General features: G+C 53.9%; 6 protein-coding genes across 7 annotated transcripts; 2 read left to right on the top strand and 4 right to left on the bottom strand.

Moving 5' to 3' along the window:
* The first annotated feature begins 8,198 nt into the window (after positions 1–8,198).
* VEL1 (velum formation- protein) lies at positions 8,199–11,867 on the top strand. 2 transcript variants are annotated; one of them, XM_066115945.1, is made up of 3 exons: positions 8,199–8,846; positions 9,074–9,283; positions 9,461–11,867. In XM_066115945.1, exons 2-3 carry the CDS (start codon positions 9,130–9,132, stop codon positions 10,861–10,863), a joined length of 1,557 nt encoding a protein of 518 aa, XP_065977825.1. In that variant the 5' UTR covers positions 8,199–8,846; positions 9,074–9,129; the 3' UTR covers positions 10,864–11,867. The 2 variants fall into 2 exon arrangements, with proteins under 2 accessions (XP_065977825.1, XP_065977824.1); XM_066115944.1 differs by lacking the exon at positions 8,199–8,846 and having other exon boundaries at positions 9,272–11,795.
* Positions 11,868–12,229: 362 nt separating this feature from the next.
* J3458_000112 (uncharacterized protein) lies at positions 12,230–14,183 on the top strand. The gene has a single exon (XM_007808189.2). The coding sequence runs from the start codon at positions 12,533–12,535 to the stop codon at positions 13,439–13,441; it is 909 nt and encodes a 302-aa protein (XP_007806380.2). The 5' UTR covers positions 12,230–12,532; the 3' UTR covers positions 13,442–14,183.
* J3458_000111 (uncharacterized protein) lies at positions 13,574–13,972 on the bottom strand (the record flags this gene model as incomplete). Its single annotated transcript, XM_066115943.1, has 1 exon — positions 13,574–13,972. The coding sequence occupies one exon, from the start codon at positions 13,970–13,972 to the stop codon at positions 13,574–13,576; it is 399 nt and encodes a 132-aa protein (XP_065977823.1).
* Positions 14,184–14,773: 590 nt separating the features above from the next.
* Positions 14,774–15,115, bottom strand: J3458_000110 (uncharacterized protein; the record flags this gene model as incomplete). The annotated part of the gene is made up of 1 exon (XM_007808190.2): positions 14,774–15,115. The coding sequence occupies one exon, from the start codon at positions 15,113–15,115 to the stop codon at positions 14,774–14,776; it is 342 nt and encodes a 113-aa protein (XP_007806381.2).
* Positions 15,116–15,707: 592 nt separating this feature from the next.
* SPT23_1 (SPT3 Dosage dependent suppressor of Ty-induced promoter mutations-like protein) lies at positions 15,708–21,940 on the bottom strand. The gene is made up of 3 exons (XM_007808191.2): positions 20,411–21,940; positions 16,930–20,328; positions 15,708–16,871 (listed from the first exon to the last, which is right to left on the bottom strand). The coding sequence occupies exons 1-3, from the start codon at positions 21,068–21,070 to the stop codon at positions 16,713–16,715; spliced, it is 4,218 nt and encodes a 1,405-aa protein (XP_007806382.2). The 5' UTR covers positions 21,071–21,940; the 3' UTR covers positions 15,708–16,712.
* A 2,224-nt stretch (positions 21,941–24,164) lies between these two features.
* J3458_000108 (uncharacterized protein) lies at positions 24,165–26,431 on the bottom strand (the record flags this gene model as incomplete). Its single annotated transcript, XM_066115942.1, has 3 exons — positions 24,165–24,674; positions 24,780–25,972; positions 26,275–26,431. 3 exons carry the CDS (start codon positions 26,429–26,431, stop codon positions 24,165–24,167), a joined length of 1,860 nt encoding a protein of 619 aa, XP_065977822.1.
* Positions 26,432–27,742: the final 1,311 nt, after the last annotated feature.

Genomic DNA, 27,742 nt, shown 5'->3' with positions numbered 1-27,742 from the left:
TTTGTATTGTCCTTGTGCGATGTGGCAAGTCTTATTGAAGTCAAATAGCGCACACTGCCTTGAGGTTTGTTATGAATTGCGCGTGAGAGATCATGCAAAAAGCCCAAAACTTGAACTTGATGGTTGGCCAGTAATTGTTCTTGGGATAATAATGGGTGGCCAGATGTGCTATACGTCTCGTCGTTGAAGCACTCGCTCTCTTCAGTCTCTTTCCTCTTCCAGGGATGGAGATGCACCGAGATCGACTGACAGGCTTGACATCCCCAACGCATTCTCCATCTTGCATGTGGTCCCCTTCCCGTGACGTGCGGAGCTGGTCGCTGCAAACGCTGTGAGCCAATCTCCGGACAAGCGAATGCATGATCGCTGCTAGTGCATCGGCGTATGATGATTTGATGGCATGGTAGCAGTGGAGGGCGTCTTGGGCGTTTCTCGGCGACCTGTCAGGTTGCCAGTACCCAAGGAACATCTGCTGTCTGGTACCGCAGCGCTCCAATTGCACTTAGGTAAGGATCTAACTACCTAGGTACTCGGAACCATTGCTTCGTACTACGGAGTACAGTACCAGTCAACACAAGACAAGATATGATTGGTCTTTTACAGAGTACTCCGTGGCGTGTGGAAGGAAGCTGAGTTGGGCAAGATGAGCTTAACTAGAAGTGAAGTCGGCCCAAGTTGCTAGTACAAGGGGCAGCCACGCGCATGCCCTTGTCTACTGTCAAGTCTCCGACCGTTCTCCGACCATGCCTAGGAAGTGGGAGTGGGCTAGCTCGAGGTGTTGGATGGGAGCTTGGGGTGCCTGGTTGGCTGGTCCAGGGTGTTGGAATAAGAGACGCCTCTGCCTGAGGGATGGTGTTTCTTGGCCAAACGTCTGGAAACCGTCCAACTTCCATCATTCAGTGGCCAAGACTCACTAGTTATGTCTTAGCTTAGGAGAGGCCCACGGGACGGAATGGAAGGCCGACCGAAGGAGAGGGTGTAAGGCATGTTGGCATGATAGTATCAGTCCAAGCCAGCTGCGGAACTAATAAGGAGCTGACGGACCTTTTGTTAACGGCCAGCCTTGGGGTGAGCGGCGCCTACAACAGCACTCCATATTCCGTCGTGGTGATGGGAACTAATAAGGAGCTGACGGACCTTTTGTTAACGGCCAGCCTTGGGGTGAGCGGCGCCTACAACAGCACTCCATATTCCGTCGTGGTGATGGGAACTAATAAGGAGCTGACGGACCTTTTGTTAACGGCCAGCCTTGGGGTGAGCGGCGCCTACAACAGCACTCCATATTCCGTCGTGGTGATGGTCCAGCTGAGGCTCAGCCAGCATCAAGCGCGCATTCGGGAAGACATTTTGCATCAGTTGAGATGCCCGGCTGGACTCCATGTCCTCTTTGAGAAACATCAGGCCACAACAACGCTTTTTCCAAGGGTCGTGACGCAACCTGTCAGGACAGAAGATGCAGGTGTGGATGCTGACGCACGTAGGGACGGAGGGAGCTGCTCTTCTGAGGCAAGCATGCAACCAAGTTGGGAGTGTGATCCTGTCGGCTGTGTGTGACCCTAGGGGCTATCTTCAAAAAGTGTGCGGCATCTCATGAAGCCCGAGCCGTGTGTGCCATGGTGCTGGGTATTGAAGCCGCATGGTGCAAGGACGGACGCTGTAGCCTTATCGGACGAACGGAGTGCAATTCGTAGAGAACCCGAATACTGAATGCGGAAGAAGAAGAAGAAGAAGAAGAAGAAGAAGAAGAAGAAGAAGAAGAAGATGATGATGATGATACGTGTCCTTTCCGTGGTACTCCGTACGGGGCGGTCCGGCAATATCTCTCAGCCTCAACCATCTTGACTCGCGGGTTCTGAGGCACGGAGAAGGTAAATTGTAGTTCAGTTGGACAGGTTATTTGGTGATTTAGAAGCATTGTCTGGGCCTGCCGCCACTTAGCTGAGGCGAGAGAAGATCTGTTCTACCGTGTCCGCATAACATGAACACTGTGTGTTCTTGCTGACCTGCGCTAGGTCAGACGCACAAGGACAGGGATTGTACAGTGCACACGCCTCTCATCTGGAATCTCGGTCACTTGCCCGCCAAATGGGTCGACATCCGGTTTTCTGGCCAATTGCAAATCGGAATAAGCGACTCTCGGCCGGGCATTCGGCTCCACGGCGGGAAAGCAAGGGGTAATTCTCCGCAAAGAATTTGGCGAGTCATGACAAAACCAAATGAATCTGCGAAACCACAACTCCGAACAACCCATGCATCTGCCCAGCCGGCTTTTCTCAACAGCCGCGATTCGCTGGCCCAAATGCCTACTGCCAGAGTTGGACAGGTTCGAAATGCCGAAATAGAGTGAACCAGAGCGGTGGGACGTGCTCAAGCAAATGACGGGACGTCTCAAAAAAACAGTCAGTTGCAACGGACAGGATTTAGAGGAGCGATATCACACGGCAGCTTGAGGAGCTGGGGCATGAGAATCACAATACATAAGAATACCAGTTCAGTACCTGACGATTCGCGTTTGCTGCAGCAGCTATTTGGACCACACGACGAACAGCGCGGCACCAGGTCAGGTGGAACGGTTGCCTGTGCCGTTAATGGCTTTTCACCAAGGCCATATTATCCGGAGATCCTGTCTAGATGACGATTTCCTCAAGCCACACCCCTTAGATAGCGCTATTTTACCTAACACGGCATGCGACGACGAAAAACGAAAAATGCGCAATTTGGACGGAGCATGTACACGACATGACTGTGACCGGAGCAGTCCATTTTTGTGTTCCGTCTTGTACATGGCGCCGGAAATAGTCTGGGATGGGTTATAAGCTGCGGCTCAGAATACTTCTTGTCCACGGTGATTTTGTCACATACGCATGAAGGCTTGTGAGAATCCTAGGACGGTCCGCATGACAAGCAAACAGAGCAATCGACTCCCTCTCATCAGTTGTTGACGCGATGCCCGGCTTGCCAGCTCCACACAACGTGTGTTTCTGTGCAACAGGGTCAAACGTTCGTTTCATGGTCGATGAGTAGTATTGACAAAGCGGGCCGCCTTTCAACATCCTCCCGCGCCTTCCCACAACCGTTCTCGCGGATGGAGGGGACCCACGAGCAAACATTTGTGCAGCTGGTACCACAGCGACTCGCCCTCTTGGGACCGTGTTTCGCCTCCCTGTCATCTGGATCACTAGTCACATGTATCTCACATTAGCGGGCACGCTAGCAGTAGGGTGCAGGTGACAACAGCGCGGGATTGGGTATGGCCGGGGACGGGAGAATCGTGATGGGTCGTGATGGGACGTGCAGGGCCATGCCCTCCACTCTATTTTCTAAAGTTGGGCTGAGGCGTTCGGTACGCAGGGGTTTGGCTGGGACAAGCTCTTCTGGTGACATTCGATGTTCGGTTCGGCCCCGGCTTGTGGTTAGACTCATCATATCTCGTTTTGCGACCTGCACTTCCCCAGTGCAAGTAGAGCCTGTGAGACTCCCTGCTCCGGGCTGGTGCCCAGCAGAGAAAGAAGCTCACTGGCGATGCCCTCAACATCGGATCTGATTGGAGCCAGCATCGTGCTTCACTGGTAACATTGCTTATGCCTTTGGAGGTCTTGGATACCACATCAGCGCTCAACACTGTTCCTGTCAGTATACACTGGACGCGGTAAGATGGAGAGGGGAGTTGAGCTTGCGCTCGCCCGACTCTGGTACAGAATGGGCAGTCGTCTACGTCAACATTTACGGCGCGTTGGTCGCCGTGTGAACATGCGGCATGCAAAACCGTCCACAATGATACGATCCATCCAAAGACGGGGTGTGTGGCGCTTACCGTTGGGTCCTTTAAGCTTTTATTGTCCTCCGTACAGAGTACAATACTAAAGTTAGAGTTCTGGCGGTTCTTGTTCTGCCACGGACAACCCGACCCAAGACCGGCTTTTAGTGCGGGCAAACGCCGATGTGGCACTTACTAGCACTTGCCGCCGCCCCGAAGGACTGGACCAGCAGAAGCAGAATCAGCGCCAGTTTGCCTTGGATTCTTGCTGCCTGGTCTTGCTGGTCTCCACCAACTGGAGTGGGTGATGCATCAGATTTGCTTTTCCTTGTCTATTTGTGGCTTGGCCGGGACATGGTCAACATGCCCCCCCATGCCCTGTTTCCGAGGCCCTGGCTGGCCCTCTCAGACGTCAATTGCTCGGGGCGCTCATCCATTTTACTCGGGGCGCTGACGCCCCAATTTTTCTGCGGTCAACCCCGCTGCCAGACCCCATAGTACATTCTCAGTAAAAATGCATGGCAGCTTTACTCAACACTAAAAAGCTCTATTAAAAATTAACGGATTTTTTAATAAAGCTGCAGCCGTATGAATTTTTCAGCGGGCAGCAGCGTTTTTCCTTCTTAACACCACCTCGGCCTGAAAGTGTACAGCGGCTTAAAAAAAATCATGTAAATTACCCAAGCACCTTATCATTTAATTGAGGTTATTTACTGCCATGCATTTGAACTGAAAATGTACTGTGGGGTCTGGAATCGGGGCCGCTAGACCAAAATTGGGGCGTGGTGGGGTATTGAGCGCCCCGAGTAAAATGGATGAGCGCCCCGAGCAATTGACCTCAGACCTCCGCTGCGCTCTTTTGCCAGTTCAACGCCGTCAAGCTGGTTAACAAGAACGGAGTATGGAGTATTCTGTAAGTCTGCTTGGCTTAGGATTCACTGAACGCGGCCCTGCTGCTTGTACGCAGCAAAATCCCCAAGCTCTTCCAATGGGTTTTAGTTTGGGCATTTCGCTTCAGAAGCCGGTCGCAATGTTGTCATTACTGGGTACCGAGTATTGTACAAAGAGCACCCGTGTCGATATGCACTGACATGAGCAATCAAGCCGCCAGCCACAATTGTTAGTTCCTAGAATCCTAGGGGCGTTCTAGCTGCCGGGATGGAGAAAGCACCCCAATGTTGCAGATCGCCTCGTGGCATGCTACTATCTTTTTTTTGCTAAAATGGCATGTCTTGGCATTTTCACACTCTTGTTGGACATTGACAGGCCGGGTGATGATGGGCATTTCAGAAGCAACCCGGCATACGAAGTATATACAATACAATGCAAAGGGTTGCACAGGCGAGGATCAGACGATGATACTTTGGACGAAAAGGAAGACGCACCGGCGCACACGCACACGCACACGTACACGCATACGCACAAGCACAAACACAACATGTGGTCATACTCGAGTTAACAATGGAGGAGATGAGCGTACGTGAAGAAGACAATTTTAAAAGGTGCAGACGCGCAAGTACAAACAAGGCCGGACCAGCTTCAAGAAAAAGTGCACGCACACACACATTGCATGCAAAGAGGAAAAGACGCTGGCCGAGTTTTGACGCCGTCATGGGAGGATTGAGGCTTCAGGATCCAGCAGCTCGGCCACAGCCGGTCTCACTGTCGTGCACCCATGCTCTACATGGACATGGGCAAGGTCATGGACGTGTAATTACCAGGCCTCATGCATTTGAGGCCTGTTGCACACAAATAAAGCTGTTGGCTCTCACCTACAGTACTGGGTACAACATGATGCAGTGGACGCTTTGACAAGTTTAGAATCAATTACCGCTCGGTATGGCAAGTCTAAAACCAACGACTTGGAGAGGATGGACCACGGAGTGGTATGAGTTTGGGCTCTTGGCTTCCCATACTCCGTACTCCGTACTCGATGCTCCATAACAAACTCGGCACATACTAGGTACTACATACAGACATAGTACGATGCATGCTCCACGGCCTTGGCAGATTCTCGGTACGAAGAGAGGAGGCGAGTTGCATCGAGCAGTGGAAGTCGGCGACCAAACTAAAGCAAACGGCTCGATATTGACGCCGACACTGGTGTTGAACCCTGACGATATCAACCCAGTCCCAGACTTCCGGTGCCCCAGAGCTGGGAACTAGAATCCTGGACGGGCCTGGGTCAGCCGCAGAGAAGTCGTCTGGTTGCCAAGCACCTACGAGGTACTTGGCGAGGGACATGTCTGGTATTGTACTCGGTACTTTACGTTGTACATGATTACTGCCAAGCAAGACGGCCCCCCGGTGTCAGTGCAAGCTGTCAACCCGGTGTGTGTTCTGTACTCCGTACCCCGTACGTGTTTTTGCCTACATGCGATACGATAGCACATGTATCGGAGCGCAACACCGGTCATCTGGAACAACTTGATCAATTTGATCTTGCTGGTCTCGTGCAGTGAGAAACTGTGCCTTTAATATGGGCACGTAGTTTATTATTATTGCGGGTAACATGCCATGGACTGATGCATTGATCCATGTTGATTGACTGCGCACACCAGATGCTGTGCCGAGCACACCACACTCGCGAGACGGCACACCCTCAAGAATCAAGACCCCCTTTCGCTCGTCGAGCCTAAAGCCTCAAGCCTTTGGGGAAAGGGGGTGGATTGTGGGACGGGGGCACTTTGTTCACTTGGTCACTCCCCCTCGGTTCCTGTGACAAGCATTGATGAGTAGTTAGTGTTGGCCCATCGCCTCAATCCGTGATCAATGAACTGCATCTTGCCATGTGCCATCAGCCCACGAATGCCACGCCAGCGTGACAGCAGCCGGGCCGGCATTGTACTCGGCACCCCCTTCTGTCGAGACCATTGTACATAGTACATACATTTGTGCTGCCAAAAAAAACCCGCTGCCATGTGCTCTCAATGTTGCCATGCAATCTTCCGCATTCTCAGACCCGACCAGCCGCCTGCTCACAGTCTAACCTGCAGTCTGACCTGATTGGCTCCGCTCCGAGAGTGCTGGGACCGGGCGGGCAGTGTCGATTGGCGGGTCAACTGTTGCAGCAGCAGAGGTTACCAACTACTCCGTACGTACCTAGGTACTTAGGTACCTAGGTAGTCAGGTAGTTGAGCCAATGCCTGGGGCAGCGCCTAGACCACAGCCTCCGACGACCTGCACTGGGCTGCACCGGACTACACCCGCCTGTACGTACCTAGATATGTATGTACGGAGTTGTTAGTGCTCGCCGCAGCAGAAAGATGAAAGGTTGCTGGCGACCAGCAACAGCCAAGCTCAACCAGGCACTTGAACATTGAACGGATGAACGGTGCGGCGCTGCAACGATGTAGCACCACCCATGCCCCTAACGGCCCAAGCCAAGGTCGCTGCACCTGCGCTGCACTGCGCTGCGCTGCACTGCTCTGCAACCTGCACTCTGCAACCTGCACTCTGCAGGAGGAGGCATGTCTGGCGCTCGCCCGCCCCGACGCCGCTGCAACCGTCTGGTGCACGTGTGTCCCGCTATCCGGTCTCTCGGGGCTCGTCAAGGTCCATGTCTGGTGCAGATGTTCTGGTGGCTCTCGGGGTCCCTGGGGGTCCCTGGGGGTCTCCGGACATTGACTCAGGTGCTCTGGGCGCTGGACAATGGACATTGGGACCAACACCCAGACTACTGTGAGCCTGGAACAAACATCCAAACTTGACCTGACTTGACATTGGACGGTAGATAGACTAATACCGTTTGACAACTTGCTGCCCACAGAGCCAGCCATCCCGAGTGGGAAGCTATCCTGCCTTCGGTCTAGCTTGGTGGCCCTCATTTTCTTCAAAGTTTTCAATAAAATGCTGGTGCAGACTGGTTGATGGCCGAGACGGCTTGGACAAATCACAAACCCCACGCCATGCCTGGGGCGTGCCATATGGCAAACGCCATTAATCAATTGACGGAGCTGTCCATCGATCGGTCGCCTCAGACAAGACTAGGTTTTTTCCTGGTTTGGACTAGCGAGCCGGTTGACGTCTGGCTGGGGCCCGGTGGCCCGGTGGCCACTGCCCTCTAGGCTCTGGCTATTACTACGTGCCTACCTCCTGGCTCTGACTCTAGGCTCTAGGCTCTTGGCTCTTGGCTCTTAGCTCTTGGCTCTTGGCTCTTAGCTCTTAGCTCTTGGCTCTTGGCTCTTGGCTCTTGGCCTCCTGGCACTTGACTTGACTGAGGTTGCGCACCGGTGGCGCCGACTAGTTCTAATGGAGTATTTTATTTTCCGTGGTGTACATTTTGTGCATATTGCATCTCCGTGTACAATACTCTACTCTGTACCGTAGCTGCTCTTGATTGCTCCCGTTTGCCTGCCGCTGGCCGGCTGGCACTTGCTCGACTTGGCTTCTTCTGGCGTCGTCGTCTCTGGCTCGTTTGTGGTTCCTCACTCTCCCCATCCTCCATCCTCCCCATCCATCCCCATTTCCCCCATTCTCCTCCCCTCCCCTTGGAACCTGGTTCATGGCCCTTGGGTCCCTGCCAGCCCACCAGTCCGTCCTCGGCTCTTGGGTCCTTGGGTCCTCCTGGCTTTTTGGTTCTTGGTCCTTGGTCCTGGGTCCAGCACCACACCCACCATCCCGTTCATTCGCTCTCCACGCTCGACTCTGATTCGCTGCTTTGCGCGCCTCCGTTCCTCGTTCCTCTCTTCAACTTGATGCACCCTCCTGCCTCTCTGCTTTTGCTTCTTATCTGGCTGTCTTCCTGCCTCTGGCTCGAGCTTTCGGCTGTGCATTTCTGCATCCGTCCACTCCTCGCCTTCTTTCTCCTCTCCAGCCATCACGACAATACCCCGATAATTCCACGAGCGAATTCCTCCGCCCTGACTTGAAGAGTTGGATCCCTTCCCACGCGTCCTTGTCTCTTCGCCTGGGTCAAAAAGTCGACTGCTTGCATATCACGACACCTGGTTGCACCGAGCCGCTGAATGCCGGAACACCAGCTTCTCAACACTCTGGGTAGCTCACTTCTCACCAACACTCGCCGGCGTATCGCCCAAGGCTTGTCAGTCCATTAGCTGACTGCCTCGACCGTACACGAGCCGTGCCAGTGAGTAGTTGACCTTTTTTTTTTCTTTCTCTGCACTTCATGACCTCTGCCTACTCCCATGTACACACCTGATATCGAGGCTTTTCTGCCAAAGGGCACAAGTCAAGCAAAGGCGTTGCCGTGACGGGTCATACCCAGGGACAACTTGTTGCCATCAGGAGTACAGACTTCATCTCGTTTTCTCAACGAGCTACAAGATGTTACATTATTAACTGACATTCCTTCAGCTTTTTCTATTCTATTGCTTTCTGAACTTTTTGAACCTTGAAACTGCTACAACAACATGGCCGCCTCATCTGTACAAATACCTACCAACCCGTCGCGGGATTCGGTGCAGCGCATTCGCCGAGTCACGAGAGAGAATCGTACTCTCTGGTATCAGTTGACCGTCCTCCAGCAGCCAGAGCGAGCCAGAGCATGTGGCTCGGGCATGAAAGGTCAGGGCGATTTCCTAAAAGCATCCCATTGATGATCGTCGTTTATAGTTGGATATCGAAGTGGCTGTTTTTCTTTCTTTTTATGGGACCGGCCCTTGGGAATCTGTCTGCAAACGACGCCATCATGCATATCGCTGCTATTGACCTCTAGTTATCCCATGCTGACACTTTCCATAGCCAATAGCGACAGACGGCCAGTTGATCCTCCCCCAGTTGTGGAACTACGCATCATCGAAGGCCCTTCGGTGGATGAGGGCAAGGATATCACCTTTGATTACAATGCCAACTTCTTCTTATATGCCAGCCTCGAACAGGCTCGCACAATGGCCCACGGGCGAGTTCAGAGCGCTGCCGCTACTAATCCTCCTATTCTGACTGGCGTTCCCGCCTCTGGCATGGCCTACCTGGACCGCCCTGCCGAAGCTGGTTACTTCATCTTTCCCGATTTATCCGTTCGACACGAAGGGTATTTTTGTCTTTCGTTTAGCCTATTCGAGACTACCAAGGAGGAAAAAGACTTTGATATGGAGCCTGCCAATTCCGACCTGCCGCCCGGTGTCGACTGGCGGATGGAAATCAAGACGAATCCATTCAACGTCTTCAGTGCCAAGAAGTTCCCCGGCTTGATGGAGAGCACCCAATTAAGCAAGACGGTTGCGGATCAGGGATGCCGAGTTCGAATTCGACGTGATGTGCGAATGAGGAAGCGCGATGGGAAATCGAGTGCATTCGAACGACGAGAGGAGGACTTCCGCCGCAGAACCGTCACACCAGCTCCCGAAGACCCTCATGGCATCCGAAACCGATCCCTCAGCAACTCGAGCGAGCATCGGGTACCCTACGCACCTGAGCCGCATCGACGACCTTCTGCCGTTGATGCCTATCATGCTCCTTCGCCACATCCTGGTTATGATTCTGGTCCTCCGCCAAGCCGTAGTTGTCACTTGTCATTTGGAGAGCATCCGACTTCCCAATACGCCACTCCGCGACATTACACGGCGCCTCCTCCTTCGAATGGACACGTCCAACTGCCGGCCGCCGCACCATATCCTTCGCCTGGTCAGGCAACGAATTACGTGAAGCCGGAACAGAGCAATTACGGATACCCTACTCATACACGCAATCCGAGCTCGACCTGTCCATCTCCTGTTCCGTCAGTCAAGCATGAGCCTTCCTATGACAGGGCACCGGGAAATTATGTGTCACCCTCCCCATCGAGATATTCGGAGACCTCGAGGCGGGACTCGCATCATTCATACCCGCTTACGCCATTACTGCCACAACCACCGCACCGGACGTCGCAAACGTCCCTTGCACCGCTCAAGATTGCGGCACTGGTATCTCCTTCACCTCTACCCCCTATCGAGGCCCAGACAGAGCCTGTGCCCGCGTCTCCTATTATTCCCACGGGGGGCAAACGAAAACATCAAGACGTCTTTATGCCGGGTTTCCATAACGGGCAGCGCCAGCAGGATACACAATATGGCCGCTTCAAGGGTCTCAGCCCTGAGCCCTACAAAGGCATTTATTCGCGGGCCAATGGCAAGGTTGATGTGATTCAGTTCAACCGGTACCAATAGGGGCTGGTTTGATGGGGAGTTGACGGCTTGTGTGAATTTGCTCGGGTCCAGGCCCGAACCTCGCTCTGCTACTTTGCCTATACCCTTTGGCGTTCTTGTTGGTGTTGAATTTGGCTAATGTACGTTTTGTCGCTGCCAGTGGACAGTGTGGAGAGAAATATATGGAGACATGGGAGGAGTCGGCGTCGGGAGCAAATACCATTTTCTCTTTTTTACAACCGAATCTTTTTTCAGTTGGTTTTTTCCCCTCGGCTAATGCCGTACGATATCTGCGACACCGCTAACAGAGCCCGTATTGCGGCCTTTCTTGTTGATCTACAGTGTGCTTTTACTATCAACTTATATGTCGACTTTTTACGCTTCATAGAGATGGCAACTTTGGGAACGGGAGATGGGAGATACTACACTGAGCTGCCCAGATGGTACAACTCTTTCGGCTTTTGTTTCCTCAGCTCCTCGGCCTCAACAACGGAGCAAAAGTCGACAACCGGGCTCGCCACTCCCTGCGACATTATTTCTGTTTATTATTCATTTCGGATTGGATTGACAGAAGGAACTACCTTTCACGACGTGCGTCCAATTCGTGGCGAGCCATGTGATTGATGTTTTGCAACCATTGTATTTGTTTGGAGAATTTTGGGAAGCTTGGGCCCTCTGCCGTGCATGGCTTTTTACGTTGGAAAGGGGACTTTGGATTTATTATTATTATTTTGCGGCCGTGCGCGGCAACGCGACACATACGTTTGAATGAAGCGTGCACTGAGTTTGACGGACAAAACAAAGCTGGTTTATTATTGTCATTTTTTCTTCATTTCGCCTGGGCTTGCACGCTCATGCCCAAAGTTTGCGAGGGCTGATCAAAAAGCCGGCTCTTGGGAGGCCGGACAGGTACTCCGTAGTTACAATTGAATTAACGCTTCAACCAAGACAAAACTGTGTAGGTGTGACGGCGGGAGCGAAAGGTGCCATACGGGGGGCTGGATGAATTATTATGTGACTGGGACGGAAGTGATGTGGCAGCAGAACAAATTAGAGTCATCATTTTTGGATGATAGGAGATGAACAAGGGTCACTGACAGTTGACGGAACCGTTAGTGGGACCAGCCATGTTGAAACGGTCGCTTTGTTTTTTCAACCTTGAGGGTGCTGTTGGTTTGACGAAGGTTAATATTAACAATGGCCGGTTTTGTCGCGTCCGAGGTCATTGGCTGAAGACCAAAAGTGGGTCGGCATGCCTGTGGGGGTCTTTGGCTGGAGAGAGCAAAAAGAGGCACGGAGAAGAAGTGGGGCACTCGGTTGCCATGGCGAGATCACGTGTGGGGTGCAGGGGTTCCAGACAAGAAACAATGAGTGTAAGTCAACAAACGGCCAAACACAGATGGGGATGTCAGCGCAGACATACATACGGACGTCTTGCTTGCATCTCAACTATCTCAACCATCTTCTTTTTTCCCGCATTGGCCCTTTTCTTCGAGATTGGCCTTGAGACACGGGCCGGTTTCAGGGCGCCATTGCCCGTACCAAAGAGTTGAAAGGTAGCAGACACCACACGAAGTCGGTAACGAACAGAAGCCAACTTGAGCGACCATTTGTTTACCGGCAAAACCGGCGCGCACTCATACAAAGTAATTCACAGACCCTTTTCATCCACCAGGAAGAAGACTTGTCCATGATGGGCCCTCCCAGAACGAGAGCCCAGCATTTTCTTGCCCAGAGGGGCAGGTTCCAAGAAGGCTCAATGAAGGACCGCGTGTCGGCCGCGCCGCCAGTGCACTTTCTTGGTCCGCAGGAGAGAGAGGTGCTCGAGCGGCCTGCTTACACGGAACGGTCTGCATTTGCTGCCTTTGAGCCGGCTAACTTTGGGGGACGTGAGGAGAGGCAGCCCCAACCGCGGCTGACGGCGCGCAAGTCTACGACGAAGATGAACATCTTGGGCCAGGTGTGGGAGGGAGTCTGCGGCAGGCTCCGGCTACGGAGGGACGCAGACGACAAAGAAAAGGCCAGGGAGAAGAAGGACCCCGCGAGCAGTGACGCACAAGACGACAGGCCCTCTCGGGACCAAGTCTTTGCCAGCTACCAGCAGCTCGTTGCCTCGGGGTTCTTCTCGTCCCACGCCATACAGTCCACCCGCCACGGCCCGCCGCCCAACTGCCGGCCGTCTACATCCCACGGGGCGCCTGCCAGGAACGCCGGCAATCCGCCGCAGTGGCCGCTTGCCCCCAGACCGCTTACGCCGCAATCCCAACCCAAGGCGCAGGAGCCCGCGCCGCAAACCGTCTATTCCCCCGCCAGCGTGGCCTCGTCGCGCGGAACGAAACGCGCTGCCGAGTCGCCTGAGCCCAGCGTCCATGGGGGCGGGGAGGAGGGCGGGGAGGACGAGGAGCACGACGACGGCGAGGATGAGTCTACGCTGGCGCATCGCTTCCTCCCGAAGCGGCCTGCGTATATCCGCTTCGCGGGACATTTCGCTCCCCAAGTTGAGGAGCGTTGCGTCGAGGAAGAGTATGCGTGCGGCGGTGGCCTTGGCCCGGAGGAACGCCTCTGTGGGCGCGCAGGAGGAGGACAGCAAGGAGCGTGAGCCGAATAAGCTCACCAAGAGGATGTTGTGGGCTCAGCAGCAGCAGCAGCAGCAGGGGCAGCAGCAGGGCGAAGTGCCTGTTGCGAGAGCGTCAATGGATGTGCTTCCCAGGAGGCGCAACTCGAGTGAGATTCACGGGAGCGTGACTCGCAGGATCCGACGGCCTACTAGTGCTAGGAATCTGAGGTCTGCGGGGATGAGGGACGGCGATGGGGGGCTGAAGGTGGTGCCGGATGTGAATAGGGGCATTCCGAGGGTGCCTGACATTCCGGCCAAGTTTACGTACGGGGAGGATAGGGAGAATGGGGTGCCGTGGAGGGGGCTGAGGAGATAGTGGGTGGGCAGCGTGACTTGACGAGGCCTGGCTGATGAATCACTTGTGTTGTGCCCTTGTGGGTTTTCGAAATGGAGGGAGCAGTGCTGCGGTACGTAGCCTGGTCTTGTTGGGATGAGGTCATGGTGATGTGTTGTCGAGGTGCGCTTTTGAGACTTTTGTATGGCATCTGGAGTTGGGTCGACAACTTGGGGCATGCGGCAGCGTCATGAGCTCTGCATGGCGGTATGGATCTAATGATTTCCGTGGCTGTACGGAGTATACGGGATATGAGTTATGTCGGTATGATGACGGGCGTTGATGCACATGCGCATTGGAGTGTATACTGGTCTTTGAGCTTTTCGCCGTTTTTCATTTGGGTTGCTTCTGGGTAGGGGAAATATGATGGATGGCCCGGCTCTTCTTTGCTCCGTGGTTTCTTTGTCTGCCCAGATACAGAGCACTACCCAGGCATGTAGTTGAAGCTCGGGGCGTTGCACAAAGCAGAGACGTTGATTGTTCGTTTTGTGATTACTTTTGAGACGCCTTCCCTCTTGGACCCAAAGAGAGGACACAGTTTTTTGCCCCCTCGCTCCGCCACAAGACTCGGTCCGTCCTAAGATACGCCAGGCCTCGGGGCCGCCTCTATGGTCTCGTCGACCGACCGAAGCGGCAGCGGCAGCGGCAGCACGGTGATGCTGGCGGTCCACGTCGCCCCGGGCCCCTGGGACCGAATGCTGGGGATGCTCGTCAAGGCCAGGACATCCCGCGGCCCCTATTATACAAGTGGTTAGATCTTGCGCAGGGCCGGATTGCGCCAGAAAGACTCTACCACTCTCGCTCCTCGCCGGAGCACATTCCACCGCGAGGGCGGCGACGGCGCGGGCAGCGGTGGCGGGCAGCACGGAAGCGGTGCCACTCTGCCGCGGCTGCGTTTGCGCAAATTCCTCGCCCACGACGCCGTTAGCTTGGGGGGCTGCTCATCTCGGTGCGCGTGTGTACGTGGCATGTGCGGCGTATTACCAGAGGGGGCAGGTGCGCGAGTGTCCCAGCAGCCAGGGGTCGACGCAGGCGCTGTGAAACTCGTGTCCGCAGGGCAGCCGGCGCAGCGGGGAGGGCGGCGCTCGTGTCCGCGGCTCGCCGCAGATGGAGCACCCGGGGACGTCGTGCGTGGCGTTTTGCCCCGTCGCGGCCGTGCCGTCTTGGCTGCCGCGCCGGGAGGGCGGTTCCGGGGCGGCGCTCTGGCCTTTACTGCTCTCGGCGAGAAGGGGAGACGTCGTTGCGTGCGCGGCCGAGGGGGCGTGTTGGCTTCCGGGACCGGCCGCCGCGTCGGGGGACGGGGAGGACGCCTTGAGCTTCATGGCGTGCATGTGCGCCGAGGAGGAGCAGGGTGCGCGACGGTGATGGCACAGCAGCCCGGGACAGCTCGCCTTTTGTGTCGGGCGCGAAGAAGTTGCATGTGTACATGGCTATATATCTGCGCATGCACATATATATATATATATAATACAATCCTCCTTGCCCGCCGTCGCATCCTCGAGCTTCAGCCCTCTCCCCCTCCCCCTTTTTCCCTTGTCCCATCCAGGGGAACCGACAGACACGGCCTCTTCCAGTCAAGGAGATTGCTGGGCCTACACGGCATGGCATGCCGATCTTCCGGATACCGCTTGCTTGAGGCAATTTTCTCTTTGGCCAGCATCTGGCAGGCCACAAGGGGCCTTCCTTCACCGCGTCATTTGACCGTTGACCGTTTGTGCTACCCATACTCCCACAACCTGGGATATGCCATTCCAATACTGTGGCCCAGCTGCGGCGGTTTTTTTTGCACATGTTGTTGTATGGCCCGCAATTTGGGGGGGGGGGGGGGGGGGGGGCATTGGCCGGCGGAAAGCAACGCTCGTGTGGTGTCAATCTGGTCGCAGCGAGGTTGACGCGCATCCAGCCATCCATCAGCAGCAATCTTCTTCACTGGCGCCAACCAGAGGAAAAACTGCTGCTGCAAACGGGAAGCGCGGACTCTGCTTTCCCCCCCATGGAGCTTCCACGCGTCATCTGCGTGGACTGTGACACCGTGATGCACAGCCGACAAAGCGACAAGTCATTCTCCCGCACCACGGGGTGTCCGTCCCTCGACACCCACGAGCCGATATGCCCGTCACCATCGTTGTACAGCTCCCGAGCGCTCTCAAAGCCAGTCAGTGCTTTCAACTCTCGCATTTTGCGCCTCGTCATTTCCCGTCATCGCCACCACCATTATCCAGAGCTAGAAACACCCTTGTTGTAATTAAGCCAGTCAGTCCAGCTTTGAAGGAGTAGGACGCGTCACAATCACAGGCACACAGGCACACAGGCACTCGGCGATGCAATCGCTGTACACAGTACAATTGTCTACCTAACGAGCACCCAGTCCAGCAAAACCAACTGACAACCATCCATCCCACCTGCAAACGAATAACGTCAAGGCCCTATACTATACCTATTTCCTAGTAACCCGTAATTGTCCGTCGCCAACATCAGCGAATAAGCATCGGAGCAGAAACCTCCGTATGAGAAGAAGAGGGGAAAAGAGAAAAATGTATGGAAAAAAACAAACATCCGCTGCAACAAGGCGGATCTTATCCTACTCGCCGTCCCATCCCATGCATGGCTCCTGCGAAGCAATCCATCGCCCTCCAACATCCCCCCGTGTACAAACGTTCTCAAAACGTACATCTGTAGGTTCATATTGCTGCCACAATTCTGTTCCCTCAAGAAACGCTGCTTCGTGCAAACAGACGACCCCGTGCAAAGAATGTCTAAATCAAAACGAATGTCGATGCAACTTCCATAAGGGTTACAGCATCTGAAAAACGCCAGCCCCCAAAAAGCCCCATGTCGGCTCAAAGTTTCAACGCCCAACGCACCCTGCATCAAAACTCCTTCTCTAGCAGCAAAGGACAACCACCATCATCATACGTGTCATATTTCTACAACGCGTTCAGGTGCTGTGCTCACCAGCCGAGATGCTCGATTGTGGCCAGCCTGTACCAGGGCTCGGACCGAGGTCCAGAGGAAAGGGAACAGTGAGGGAAAATAGCTGTAAAGCATGGCGCACACTACTACCAGGAGGAGAGGAATCTATTACAATGTTAGCAGAGCTTGTGTCACATTTCGGTTCGTCTCGAGTGATGCTTACCCAAACGAAGAAGAGATTCCGGTCGCTGCGGAGGCTCTTCAGCTTGATCTCACGTGCCCGCAGGAATTGCTCCTGTTGCTCCCTGGTGATGGCATTTTTGCGCCCAATCTTGAGAATCTCGGGAGCTTCGGCTTTGGCAAGAGTCGTGCCTGTCGTCGTGGTCGATGTGGTCTGATCGTACAAGGTTGCACACTTCACATCAGCCTCGGCTTCCGCAGCGGCTCGCACAGCGGATTCCTGCTTCCTGTCCACATCTTGCTGTGGGAAGATATCTTCATACGCAGGAGGTGGCAGTGCGCTTGCATTGTTCATGTAAGAGCTGATATCCCACCAGCGGCCGTCCATCTTGCCTTGGTTCTCGCCGGTCGATCCAGCCGATCCAGGGCGGGCACCAGACATGCCTGGCATGAGCTGCTGCACACGCTGGAAATATGCCTGATAGTCGGGGAGCATCGCCATTCCTGGTAGGGCGGGCATCTGAGGGAAGTGGGCAAGGTTCTGCAGATGCAGTGTCATGGACTGTTGGAACTGTTGGAGCTGCTGCTGGACCTGATCCTTCAAGGCAGCCGCAAGTGCCGTTGTGGGAGAAGCCATTCCACTGTCAGGCCGACCTGGCTCTTCGATATGCTCGGAAGATTCCTCGTCTTGTCTCATAGAGCTGGCGCGTCTCATCGTGAGGTAAACGTCTTCATCGGGGTCTTCATCCTCAAAATCCCCAGACGTGTATTCAGGGCTCTCCTCGCTTGAATCAATCGAGATGGGCTCATCGTGAGTGTGTGCTCTTGTCATCGGCTCCCACAAGGAACGCAGCGAGGTAGCACTGCTGGTTCGGCTGTGGAGAGAGCCGCCGCTTCGAGATCGTACGTGTCGCTCAGAGTGGCGGATTGCACGCAGAACGGCTCGTGATTGGGCTACATCAGCAGGCGTGAGGCTGGATAAGCTTCGAATCGTCGGGTCTGCGCCAACAAGCATCAGGCGTCTCACAATCTCGGGGTGATTGTGGATGGCAGCCATGTGCAATGGCGTGAATCCTCCCTTGTCGCGGGCATCGGGGTTGGCGCCGCGGGCAAGAAGAGCAGCGACAAATCTATGATAGCCCAACGAGCAGGCCAAATGCAGCATAGTATGGCCTGTGGATCTCTTCAGATCGAGACGTGTCTTGTGGGTGCTGTCATCAAGGTTAATGAGATCCAAGCACTTGAGAAGCTGCGACTCGAGGTGTTCACGAGAGGTGGCGGCGTGGTTGAACATTGGACCACCAGCTGATGATGATGAGCCACCCCCACTGGCCCAAGTCGAGTTTCCGTCATTGAGAATTCGGCGCGCCAAGTCACTAACGTCCACCATTTGGCCAGACATTTTGTGTCCGAGCACAGACAGAGCTGTCCTGATGAGCTTGTCCTCGTTGTCGTCAATGTACTTGAACGTGGGCGGTTGCTTGCCCATGGCGAAATTTTGAGCCCCAGGCATGCCTTGATGCTTGAAAGTCACCGCAACGGTGCCGGCAACGGGTGACGGGGGCAGCAAGCAGACGAGAGAAGAGTCGCCCCAGTATGTTGTAGTGGTAGCCTTCTGATCACCAAAGAAGACCTCCAAGCCCTGGAAGAATGCAGCACCCAAGACAGTAACCTCGATGCCCCCAATTTTGGGTCCCTCATTTGGGATGATTTTGTGAATAGTTGGAGGCGCTCGTGCTTGGTTGACGCCGAGAGGCAGGGGATACAAGTTGGCTGCCAGGCTTTGCGTGAACTGATTTTGCATGCCGCCGGCAACACTGTTTCTCAGACCATTGGGGCTAGGGGCACGACTAGGGTGGCTTGATGCAGGCGCAGAATACAGCTGAGCCATTGCCAGGTTGTCCATGCTCGCGGAACGGTTAGAGAAGAACGGTACTTGGTCGTTGCTACCCGGAGTCGGAGGTCCATTGGCCAATGGGGCTGGGCCATTCATGGGCCCAAACATCTGCTCTGGTTGTTGGAATGGACTTGGATTGGGAGAGAAAGGAGATGTCACCGTAGAGATCTGTGCTGAAGTTACTTGAGAGCCTGGCGGCGGTGAAGTATCCAGCCTCGTCATCGTCAAGCCGTTGGGTACCCTCGAGCTGCTTGACTTTCTCTTCTTGGCCGGGCCGCCTTGATTCGGTGAAGAAGGTCGAGAAAGAGTCCGTCCAGTTACTGCTGGGGTACTCATGGTGGGAGTCATCTTCCCGGAAGCGACAGAACCCGAGTACGGCGACTGTCCACCTTGCTGGGGTTTACCGTCTGCATTATTCGAAGACACCTGGAATGTTCCGTTTTGAACGCCAGGCGCTGGCGCAATGTGATTGCTCTCCATAGGCTGGGGCATGTGGATGGGGATTGTGGTTGAGCTGACCGTCTCTGATACTTGAGGATTTGAGGCTTGAGCCATGGGATGAGTTTTGTGGTCGTCTGTAATCATGATTGGGTTGGACATGGCCTGCGCAATAAGACGATCTCGAAAGTCCTTGATGGTGAAGATGACGTTAAAGCCCATCTTCTCGCTATGATGCCTGCAGTAGCAGGCGATTCTCATGGGAGCATCGATTTGCATAGCGCGAGTGACTACTGCATCAGGTCGTCCGCTGGCATCCAAGACGCCGGTCAGGGGCTGCCATTCCTTGACTTCCTGGGTATTGAAGACAATGACACGTCGCTCCTCGTCTTGACTCCAAATCTTCTCCTCCTCTGGCTTCTTGATCTTCTTTCGCGCTGCTCGTTTCCGCTCTCGCGAGATACACCCAGCGCAAATCCGAACATCTCCTCCGTTTTGTGGCGAGTTCTCTTCATCATCCAGCTCTGGCAAGTATCCCTGTGGTACGACTGCGGCTCTCTCCAACGCCTTCTTCTTGAAATCCCCTTGCTCCATCGCACTTGTGCAAACCAAGTTGACGTGTAGTTCTAGGGTGTCTGGAGATCGTTCAGGGCATGGCCGAGCGAGTAGCTTAGGTTTAGATATAGTGTGGGTAGGCAAATGCAACTTGGTTACGCCGGGTGGCAAAGGCGACAGTGTCATTTTGATAGGAATTTGCGTCTCAACACGCGATTTCAGAGGCGTGGGCAATATTCTCAACTCATAGCCGCCAGTAAAGTTATAAACAGGGGTGCTGTTGTAAAGTGGGATATGTTGAGGCATAAGCATCGGCTGAGGCATCTGGTTGCTAAACTGCGTGGGAGTGGGCAACCCATCCGGTGCTGTGGCCGCCGCGACATCTGCTCTGTTAGGCCAGATGGTGTTTCCGTTGATGTGGTTGCCAAGAGGAGAAGGTGAGTTGAGAAAATTGGCCGCTGGAGATGAATTGTGGCTCGTCACCATGGCCGACATGGGAGAGACCTCCCTCGAACCTGAAGTCCTGACGCCGTTCGAAGATGTTGAATATTGCTGTTCAGGGTTAGAGGTCAGATTCCAATAAAAAACTTGGGGCGTTATAGTACATAGAAGGGCCCAACAACAATTGACTTACTGAGCTTTGCTTCTTGTGATTTACCGTCTTGGGCTTGTTATTGGGTTTGCGTGCAGCCTTTTTGGGGCTGTTATTCGTCTTGATGACGGGCATGCCCGGCGACGTCATGGCGGTTTGGCCAGAATTTTGTGCCTCGGGGCTACTTGAAGCGCTCTCAAAATCAAAAGAGCGGTCCATGAAGCTGTCGTCCTGCTCGCCAAACCCGTACAACCCCTCCATGGCGGAAGAATCAGCCTCGCGGCCGAAGGTGAATGCATTCTCATCGTCGTCAAAGGAAGAATAATTGGCGGCGCCCCAGTCCATCTTCATATCAGCGCCGTCATCCATAGTGCTATCGACGGTGGTAATAGGCGTCTTGGTCGAGTCGGAGCTGCCAGTCCTCTTTGAGGACGACGCCGACTCCGAAGACGAGTCGTGATAAGAGTCGTTGGGTGAATCAGGAAAGGGCCCTGCGGTAGTCAGTTCCTGAGGGTTTAAAAAGGATTTCTGGTCACTGGAGCCAATGGCGTCCAGGCTCTGTAATGTGTCGGGGCTGTTTGAGAAATCGAAGAGGTTGGAAGCCGCAAGTTCATCTTCGGAGAACTCGTGAAATTCGCCGCTGGACATTCCTGCTCCCGCTATCAAAGGGCCTCCAGCGACGCTGCCTCCTGCGAATGTCATGACCAGCAGGCCAGGCCGCGCGCGATCCGCCTCACGCGGTAGGAAGTCGAAGGCTCAAGCCCAGTCGCCCTGGTAGGCAGGAGGTTTAAATCGCGGCCAAGTTTGTGGAGTGGAGGGGAGATTCGCAGAAATGGAGGGGCTGAAGAATCCGTAGGGCCCAACCGCGGTGTATTTAGACTCTGCTTAGGCGAAGAATAGGCGTGGTGAAAATGGCAGTGGTCGAGTTACGTCTCTCTAGGCCTAGCTTGTTGCGCTAACTCAACATCAGAGGGAGATTAAAGAGTAACAATATCGAGGTTGAAAAAAAAAACGAGTAGTAATGATAATAATAAATAAATAATAGACCAGACAATAGCGGTGTCACTGCCCGGACGAAAAAGAAATGTTATGGCTATGACGATAAGTATCGGTTGGACAGGTTTCGCCGTCGACGGTGGTGACAGATATGGCGAGCGACTGAATCAATCGAGCTAGACTGCAGGAAAACCTGTCAATCAACGCCACGCACTCAACGTTTTTTCGGTATCGTGGGCTCGTGGATTGCGTTCGGTGCGTTCGGTGTCGGAGCGAAAAGGGGTGTCTGGGCGAGCAAGAAGCGGGACGAAATAGAAATGACGGAAAGCAACGTCGGAGAGATAGAGAATCGACAGACGAGAGACTGCGAGGCCGACCAGACGAGACAGAGGAGAGTTGCGAGTTGAGGGAGTGGACGATTAGTATGGCTGGACCTGAAAGGCGACAGCAAGAGGAGGGTGATGAATGGCAACCAGTCGACAACTGGACCAGTCCTGGCTGGCTGGAGGCGCTCGCTGCCTTGGACGTCGTTTGGTGTCAGGCGGTGGGCAACATGGACCTTCGTCTGGACACGGGCCTGACAGGAACCAAGACCTGTGGTGCACCCAAGGGCTGGCCAAGCTAGCGTCTGGTCCCTTGAATTACCACAATGCAGACTTTGACTGATCAATGAATGGATATGTTGCCCGCAGCCAAATGGAAAGGGTAAAAGGGCCCGCCCTTTTCTCCTCACTCCTTCTCAGGCTCCCGCTTCTTTTCACTTTCGATGGCTTCGTCAACCCGTTTTTCCTTCTGCGCATGCGGCCAAGCCATGTGCACCCAGGGTACCTACTACTTCATCCAGTAACCTGGCCTGGGCACTCGCGACCTGGTCGGGCAATTTGGCGTGGCGTGCGGGCTTCGCGACATGTGGGTCCGAGGGTAAGGGGTTACTTTGGTCGCCCATTGAGGACGCTGACAGACACCGACTGTCGGCGACGGACAGCACTCCGTATGCAAGGGGACGATCTGATATAGTTCACACTGTAAATAGACGTGCAATTTCCCACCGCGGATACAGTGTCCAGTGCCGCCACCCCTCCAGCCAGGCGAGCGGATGAACCCTCCCCGTCACCCCGCTCCCCTTCTGCCCTTGGGACCAATAAAAGCACGTCCGGTGGTCATGACTCTTCAGGCGCCGCTAAGCCCTCACAGCCTCTCCAACATTCGAAGTCTCTTCCTAACAGCTCTGATCAACAGTGGCGGCCCATGGAAGACTGAAGATTTAAACCTGCAGGCACCCAACCGCCAAGCTTAGATAGGCGTCAAGCCCAGAAGTCAATTCACCAGACAACTTGCCAACGTTGATTCAAGTACTCAGCCCTCCTAACGGGGGCCCCCCAGCTGTCACAGACAGCACCTGCCATCGCTGACGCACTGCCTGACAATGTCCCACGGCAGGGCACGCGGCATGTATAAATCTCCGACCGCTACTTTTTTGTTGATTATCTGTCCCGTTCAGTGCTTTCCCCATGCATCATCTTCCCCAACATAACAGACGGGGACCATCATCGTCGTCAGTATCGTCCCTTTTCCCCAGCTTTTCCAGCCCCCGGGCCACCACCACCTCCTGCGGACTTGTATTGTCATCACGCCCAGTTCGAATGGAGAACTCGGCGACAGCCATCATTGCCAAGGGGTTCATGGCACGCACAGACCACGCAGTTGGTTTGTGCTTCGTGGCTTCACGGCTTGACCGCGCGCTGTCCATTTTCGACAGAGGCCGAGATATGCTGGCGAAATGGCGCCATAAGACTTGTCTCTGAGCCCTGATCAACAAGGACGGCAAACTGCAGCACACGGATTGGCCTGTCCTACTCGAGCACCAAAGTATGATTTGATCAATCGATGTCTCGCCGGATCTCCAACTGATCGCCAGCACCCGACGTGATGGAACGTAGAATAACTGCAACTAGTTCCGGCAGTCTCCGCAAGAAATCGCCGAACCAAAACAACTTGCCTACATACCTAGTACACAAGGTCACGTCTTGACCAATTGGACGCCATTCATGACCCAAATCCGCAGGTTAAACAAACATTGAATTTCGGGAATCCTCGTCATCTCGGAATGCAGCCCAGAAGGCATGGCGTGCACTGTGACCCGCTTCCTCTCGTCATCTTTCTCAATTGATGCATAAATATTTCGCCTTCCAATGCGTGATATCCTCAGTCCCGAGTCCTGACAATCAACCCTACTTAGCCACTCTTCGCCTGAGAGGGTGTGCAACGAGAACTCTCGGCCAATCAGGGAAATAAAACACCTGCCCGCTGCTTATCAGGCACGCCTCGAATCAAGCCCGTGCCGTTGCTTGCGGGCGTTCTGCGCCGGCTGTGCGGTGGTTTCTCCGTGGCTTGTGATCCATTGCCCTGCGAGTGCGAGAGTGTGGGTGCATCTTTGTTGAAGAATGCATGTGCCGTCTTGTCGGACCGATGCGCCAATGGGAACTATCGAAGCCACTATGATCTGCCTTTTACGACATCGTACTCCGATCAACACCGCCCTACCTATAAAATGCTATTTACGTGAATAAAACACTGGCTTTATCTGGATACCTCGCCACCTATACGCCATGCTCTCTCCGACTGGGAGTCGTCTTCACCAAACTCATGCCATGAATACACCATCATCCTTCCCTCCCTCCCTTCCACACACCTTTGCCACCACATATGAAGATCCTGAGAGACGGTGATAATGGTCCCGTACGGACAACATTTGTGGCTTGCCCGCCATCCACGATCGCCGCCATCATCGACCATCACTCTACTTGGAGGGAGTTGGTGGGCTCTTTGGCACTTCGTCGGAGAACTGGATTTCCCTTCTTACACTTCGACCAGGAGTGCTGGCTTCTGACTTTCCGGCTTCAGTCTCGTCAAAGGATTGGATCTTCCCCTTCACCAGAGTCCACGCCCCCGAGACTCTGGCCTCAGCCTCAACATCTGTTCGAGTTCCGGAACTCTCAGCATCATGGCTGCTTGGGCCTGCAGCTGTTTCTCCCCGGGAGTCTCGTTCTGGCTGTTTAATCTTGGAAGGTACAGGTCCCTGTCCCGTCCGACAAATCGGCGCCGTGCCCTGACGCACTTGCGCCGCAAGGTTTGCCTCAACATCCTCCGGTGCCCTCAGGAACCTGCCGAAGAAGGGAATACGTCTGCGAGCCTGGATGCTGAACCGATCAGTGCTAATGGTTTCGCTGAGACTTTCACTCAGCACACGATGGAGTCTTGGCGCGATATACCCCAGCTTGCCGAGGGGAATGCTCAAACCATGGACAACCTGCGAAAGATGACGACGTTAGCGGCGTTGACGGGAAAAGAAAATGAAGAAGAAGGCACTGCAGCGATGCTACTACAAAGAATATATCACCGCGACACAACTTACAATACTACACACGACGAGGAACCAAACCACAACTGTAATTGTCTCGGTAAGATCCTTAACATCTGATCTGGGAACGCCGTTCTCATCACTTAAATGCTGCTGGATGAATTCTATGCCAATGTAGAGATAGAACACTGCCGACACACCAATTGGGCCAAAAAAGCCCACAAAGATAGCCTGTCGGACCTGACTAATTTGATGGATAGCTTTGTGCATGCCAAATATCCACGGTAGACGTCGTAGAATTAGTACCAGAAGTCCAAGGGGGATCAATCGACTCAATGGAATAATGGAGTTGTGGCCGAAATCACTCCACGGAAGATAGGCGCCGTACCATAGGAAGATGGTGACGTTAAGAAGCATATCAATCGTCGGCTGTAACGAGTCATCTTTTGTGTGTAGGCGGAACCAATCGTCCCAGGTGAAGGCATTTCCGGCAATGAAGCACGCCAACACATCATCTGTGCCAATCAACCCACAGGTGCCTAGAACAAATAGAGCCAAGGCGACAGCGAAGACGAGGAAACTCTCACGATCAACATAGTTACGTTGTTTGGCAAAGTAAAGCAATTCTTTGCCTATCCAACCCACTACAGCGCCATAGATGATGCTGAGAATAATGGTGTACCCCCACGTGAAGGCAAACCAAAGGCCCATAGCATCCGCAGCACCGCCTTCTGTTGCCCCCGATCCTATGTATTTGATAAGGTAGAGGGCGACGAACAAGAATGGGTACCCCAGGCCGTCGTTCGTTCCGGACTCGGCGACAATAAGGTCCTGCAAATCTTTAGGGATGTTATAGTCGGCAAACTTTCCCTTGACAATGACGGCAGACAGGACGGGGTCGGTAGGAGTGACGCATGCCCCGACAGCCAGGGCATGCAAAAAGCTAGGTGTGCCGACCAGTCCCCAAACAAGAAGACTTGTAGCCATCCACATACAAGCCATGCCGGGGCCGACGAGTAGCAAGATGGGTTTCAGCTCTTTCCAGAGGTATTTGCTTGGCAACTGGATTCCAGCGAGAACCAGCTGCACACCAAGTACCAGTCTGGAAAAGTTGAGCGTAATGGCATTCAGCCGGTCCTGACATTGCGCGTCCGTGAGGCCATCGCGGTGACAAGCTGCATAAGACCACGGCCGAATCCAATCGGCCGCATACGGCCCAAAGGCCACACCAACCAAGAGCGAGATGACTGTGCCATTAATGTCAGAATCCAGCGTAAACCAAAGAGATATATTTTCTAAACGTCTCAACTGCTTCCCGGTTTGAACGTGATATTCGGCGTGGGAACAGAACGAAAAGAAACGGTGTTACACAATCCCCTGTCCCTTGCACGTCTGCCCCGGATATGGTTCCTGCATCATTGTCTCACGTGCTTATGCACCACCAGTTCAGGAAAAAAAAAAGCAAATCATAGCCCAAGGACTATGAGACGTCGCTCGGGTAAGAGTAGAGGGGTAAATGGCTTAAAGTGACAAACTGAAAGGTACTCACGGGCTTCAGATAGGTAAAAGGTCTCCTTCAAGAGATATGACACTAGCCCAAACACCGAAATGAATCCACCCAACAGAGCAACCAAGATATTGAAGTCGGTGATTTCCAAAGGTATGGCCCAAATGCCCTTGTTCTCCTGTAGAGTGTAGTTAGCCATTGCGGCAAAAGCTGGCGTTAGCAAGCTTCAGAGCAGGCGGCTGTAGCGAGGAGGAGAAGGGCAGACAGCATTCTCGGATCGGGTGAGATCATAGAAGCGGAAGATAAAGATGTGCGAAGAGACACAGGTAGAGCGAGTGTTTTTCCCTGTGTGCCCTGGAAGTAAAGCGTGGGTTGAAGCTGTGGCCTGTTGTTCATGTAGGAAGTTCCCGAACGGGTAACAGACAATGCTGGACTGGGGCAGAGTAGAGCGAAACGGTTCGAATCCGTAGAGTCCGCGACAAGATGGATAGATATATTAGTTAGGTGGATGCAGGTGCAGAACCGAGACGTCGGCACCAACCTAAAAAGTGGTTTGGTTCCGCGCTTCATCCGCGCCACGGCAAAGCTATTGGGGAAGTCACGACTGCGCAGCCTGGAAACTGCCAACCTTGGCTGCCGAATTTCTTACCTTCCAGCCCAGCTCTGCCAAGTCCATACTGATTGAGGACAGACGCCGTATTAATATATTCATATCTCGCTGGCAATTTTCTCCCATCCCGACGTGCTACCAGGCCGCCCAACTCTCGATGCCAATCTCTCCCCGGAGTGCAGAATGACGTGTTCTAGAGGCAACTTCATCGCCCGTTCTCCTTCTCGACCCGCCGCCTTGCTTACAATATGAAGCCACAACATTGAATCCAGCCCAACTGATGGTCTGTACAAGGCGACGTTTTAGCTTCATTGGGTGTTATTATGTCGGTACCTAGGTTTAGTGTGTCCGGGGGCCAAACCGGCCAGCACCACATCGTGGGCCAAGCCTGTCAAAAGCAACCAAAGGACATAGCAACCGCTGAGAAGAACAGCTGTCTCTCTTGTAAATCCTCACCCGATCCTTCATTCACACTGAGTTTAGTCAGCTCTTTCCGAGTATTGCAGACGCCACCGGGCGTAACCGCCATGAATTCCATGATCTTTTGTGATCGACTTCAGCACTGAGCAGAAGTTGGGTTATTCCTAACCCCCTTCCTTCTCAAACATCCACCATCTCGCCTCATCGCTATGCATACACAACACGTCGGGAGATGAAAGCGAAATGCAGGTGTTGCAGGGTGAAGTTGACTTGTCAGGCGACACAAATATTTCTCCCCCTCCTTTGTGCCACTCGCGTACTGAAAGCCTACCCGCCAATGCAACGACAAAAAGAAGAAGAAAAGGATTGGCCCATGCCTTGATACCCTTCTTGAATGTACTGTATGAGTTGCCGCCTTATAACCAATTGGGATGCCGTACTCATTCCATTGGTTCATCCGTCCCCAAAGGGAGATAACAG

Source organism: Metarhizium acridum (assembly GCF_019434415.1).
Source record: "Metarhizium acridum strain ARSEF 324 chromosome Unknown scaffold_1, whole genome shotgun sequence".
Classification (NCBI taxonomy): Eukaryota; Fungi; Ascomycota; class Sordariomycetes; order Hypocreales; family Clavicipitaceae; genus Metarhizium; species Metarhizium acridum.
Note: the sequence above shows the minus strand (reverse complement) of the source record. Positions and strands in the feature narration are given on the sequence as shown.

Bases quoted from the DNA above. Each gene is read 5' to 3' on its own strand.
- SPT23_1 (XM_007808191.2), bottom strand. From the start codon at position 21,070: ATGACATTCGCAGGAGGCAGCGTCGCTGGAGGCCCTTTGATAGCGGGA. The intron at 20,329-20,410 runs GTAAGTCAATTG...AACCCTGAACAG, and splicing joins ATCACAAGAAGCAAAGCTCA to CAATATTCAACATCTTCGAA. The intron at 16,872-16,929 runs GTAAGCATCACT...ACATTGTAATAG, and splicing joins GGAATCTCTTCTTCGTTTGG to ATTCCTCTCCTCCTGGTAGT.
- J3458_000112 (XM_007808189.2), top strand. From the start codon at position 12,533: ATGATGGGCCCTCCCAGAACGAGAGCCCAGCATTTTCTTGCCCAGAGG.
- VEL1 (XM_066115945.1), top strand. From the start codon at position 9,130: ATGGCCGCCTCATCTGTACAAATACCTACCAACCCGTCGCGGGATTCG. The intron at 9,284-9,460 runs GTCAGGGCGATT...CACTTTCCATAG, and splicing joins ATGTGGCTCGGGCATGAAAG to CCAATAGCGACAGACGGCCA.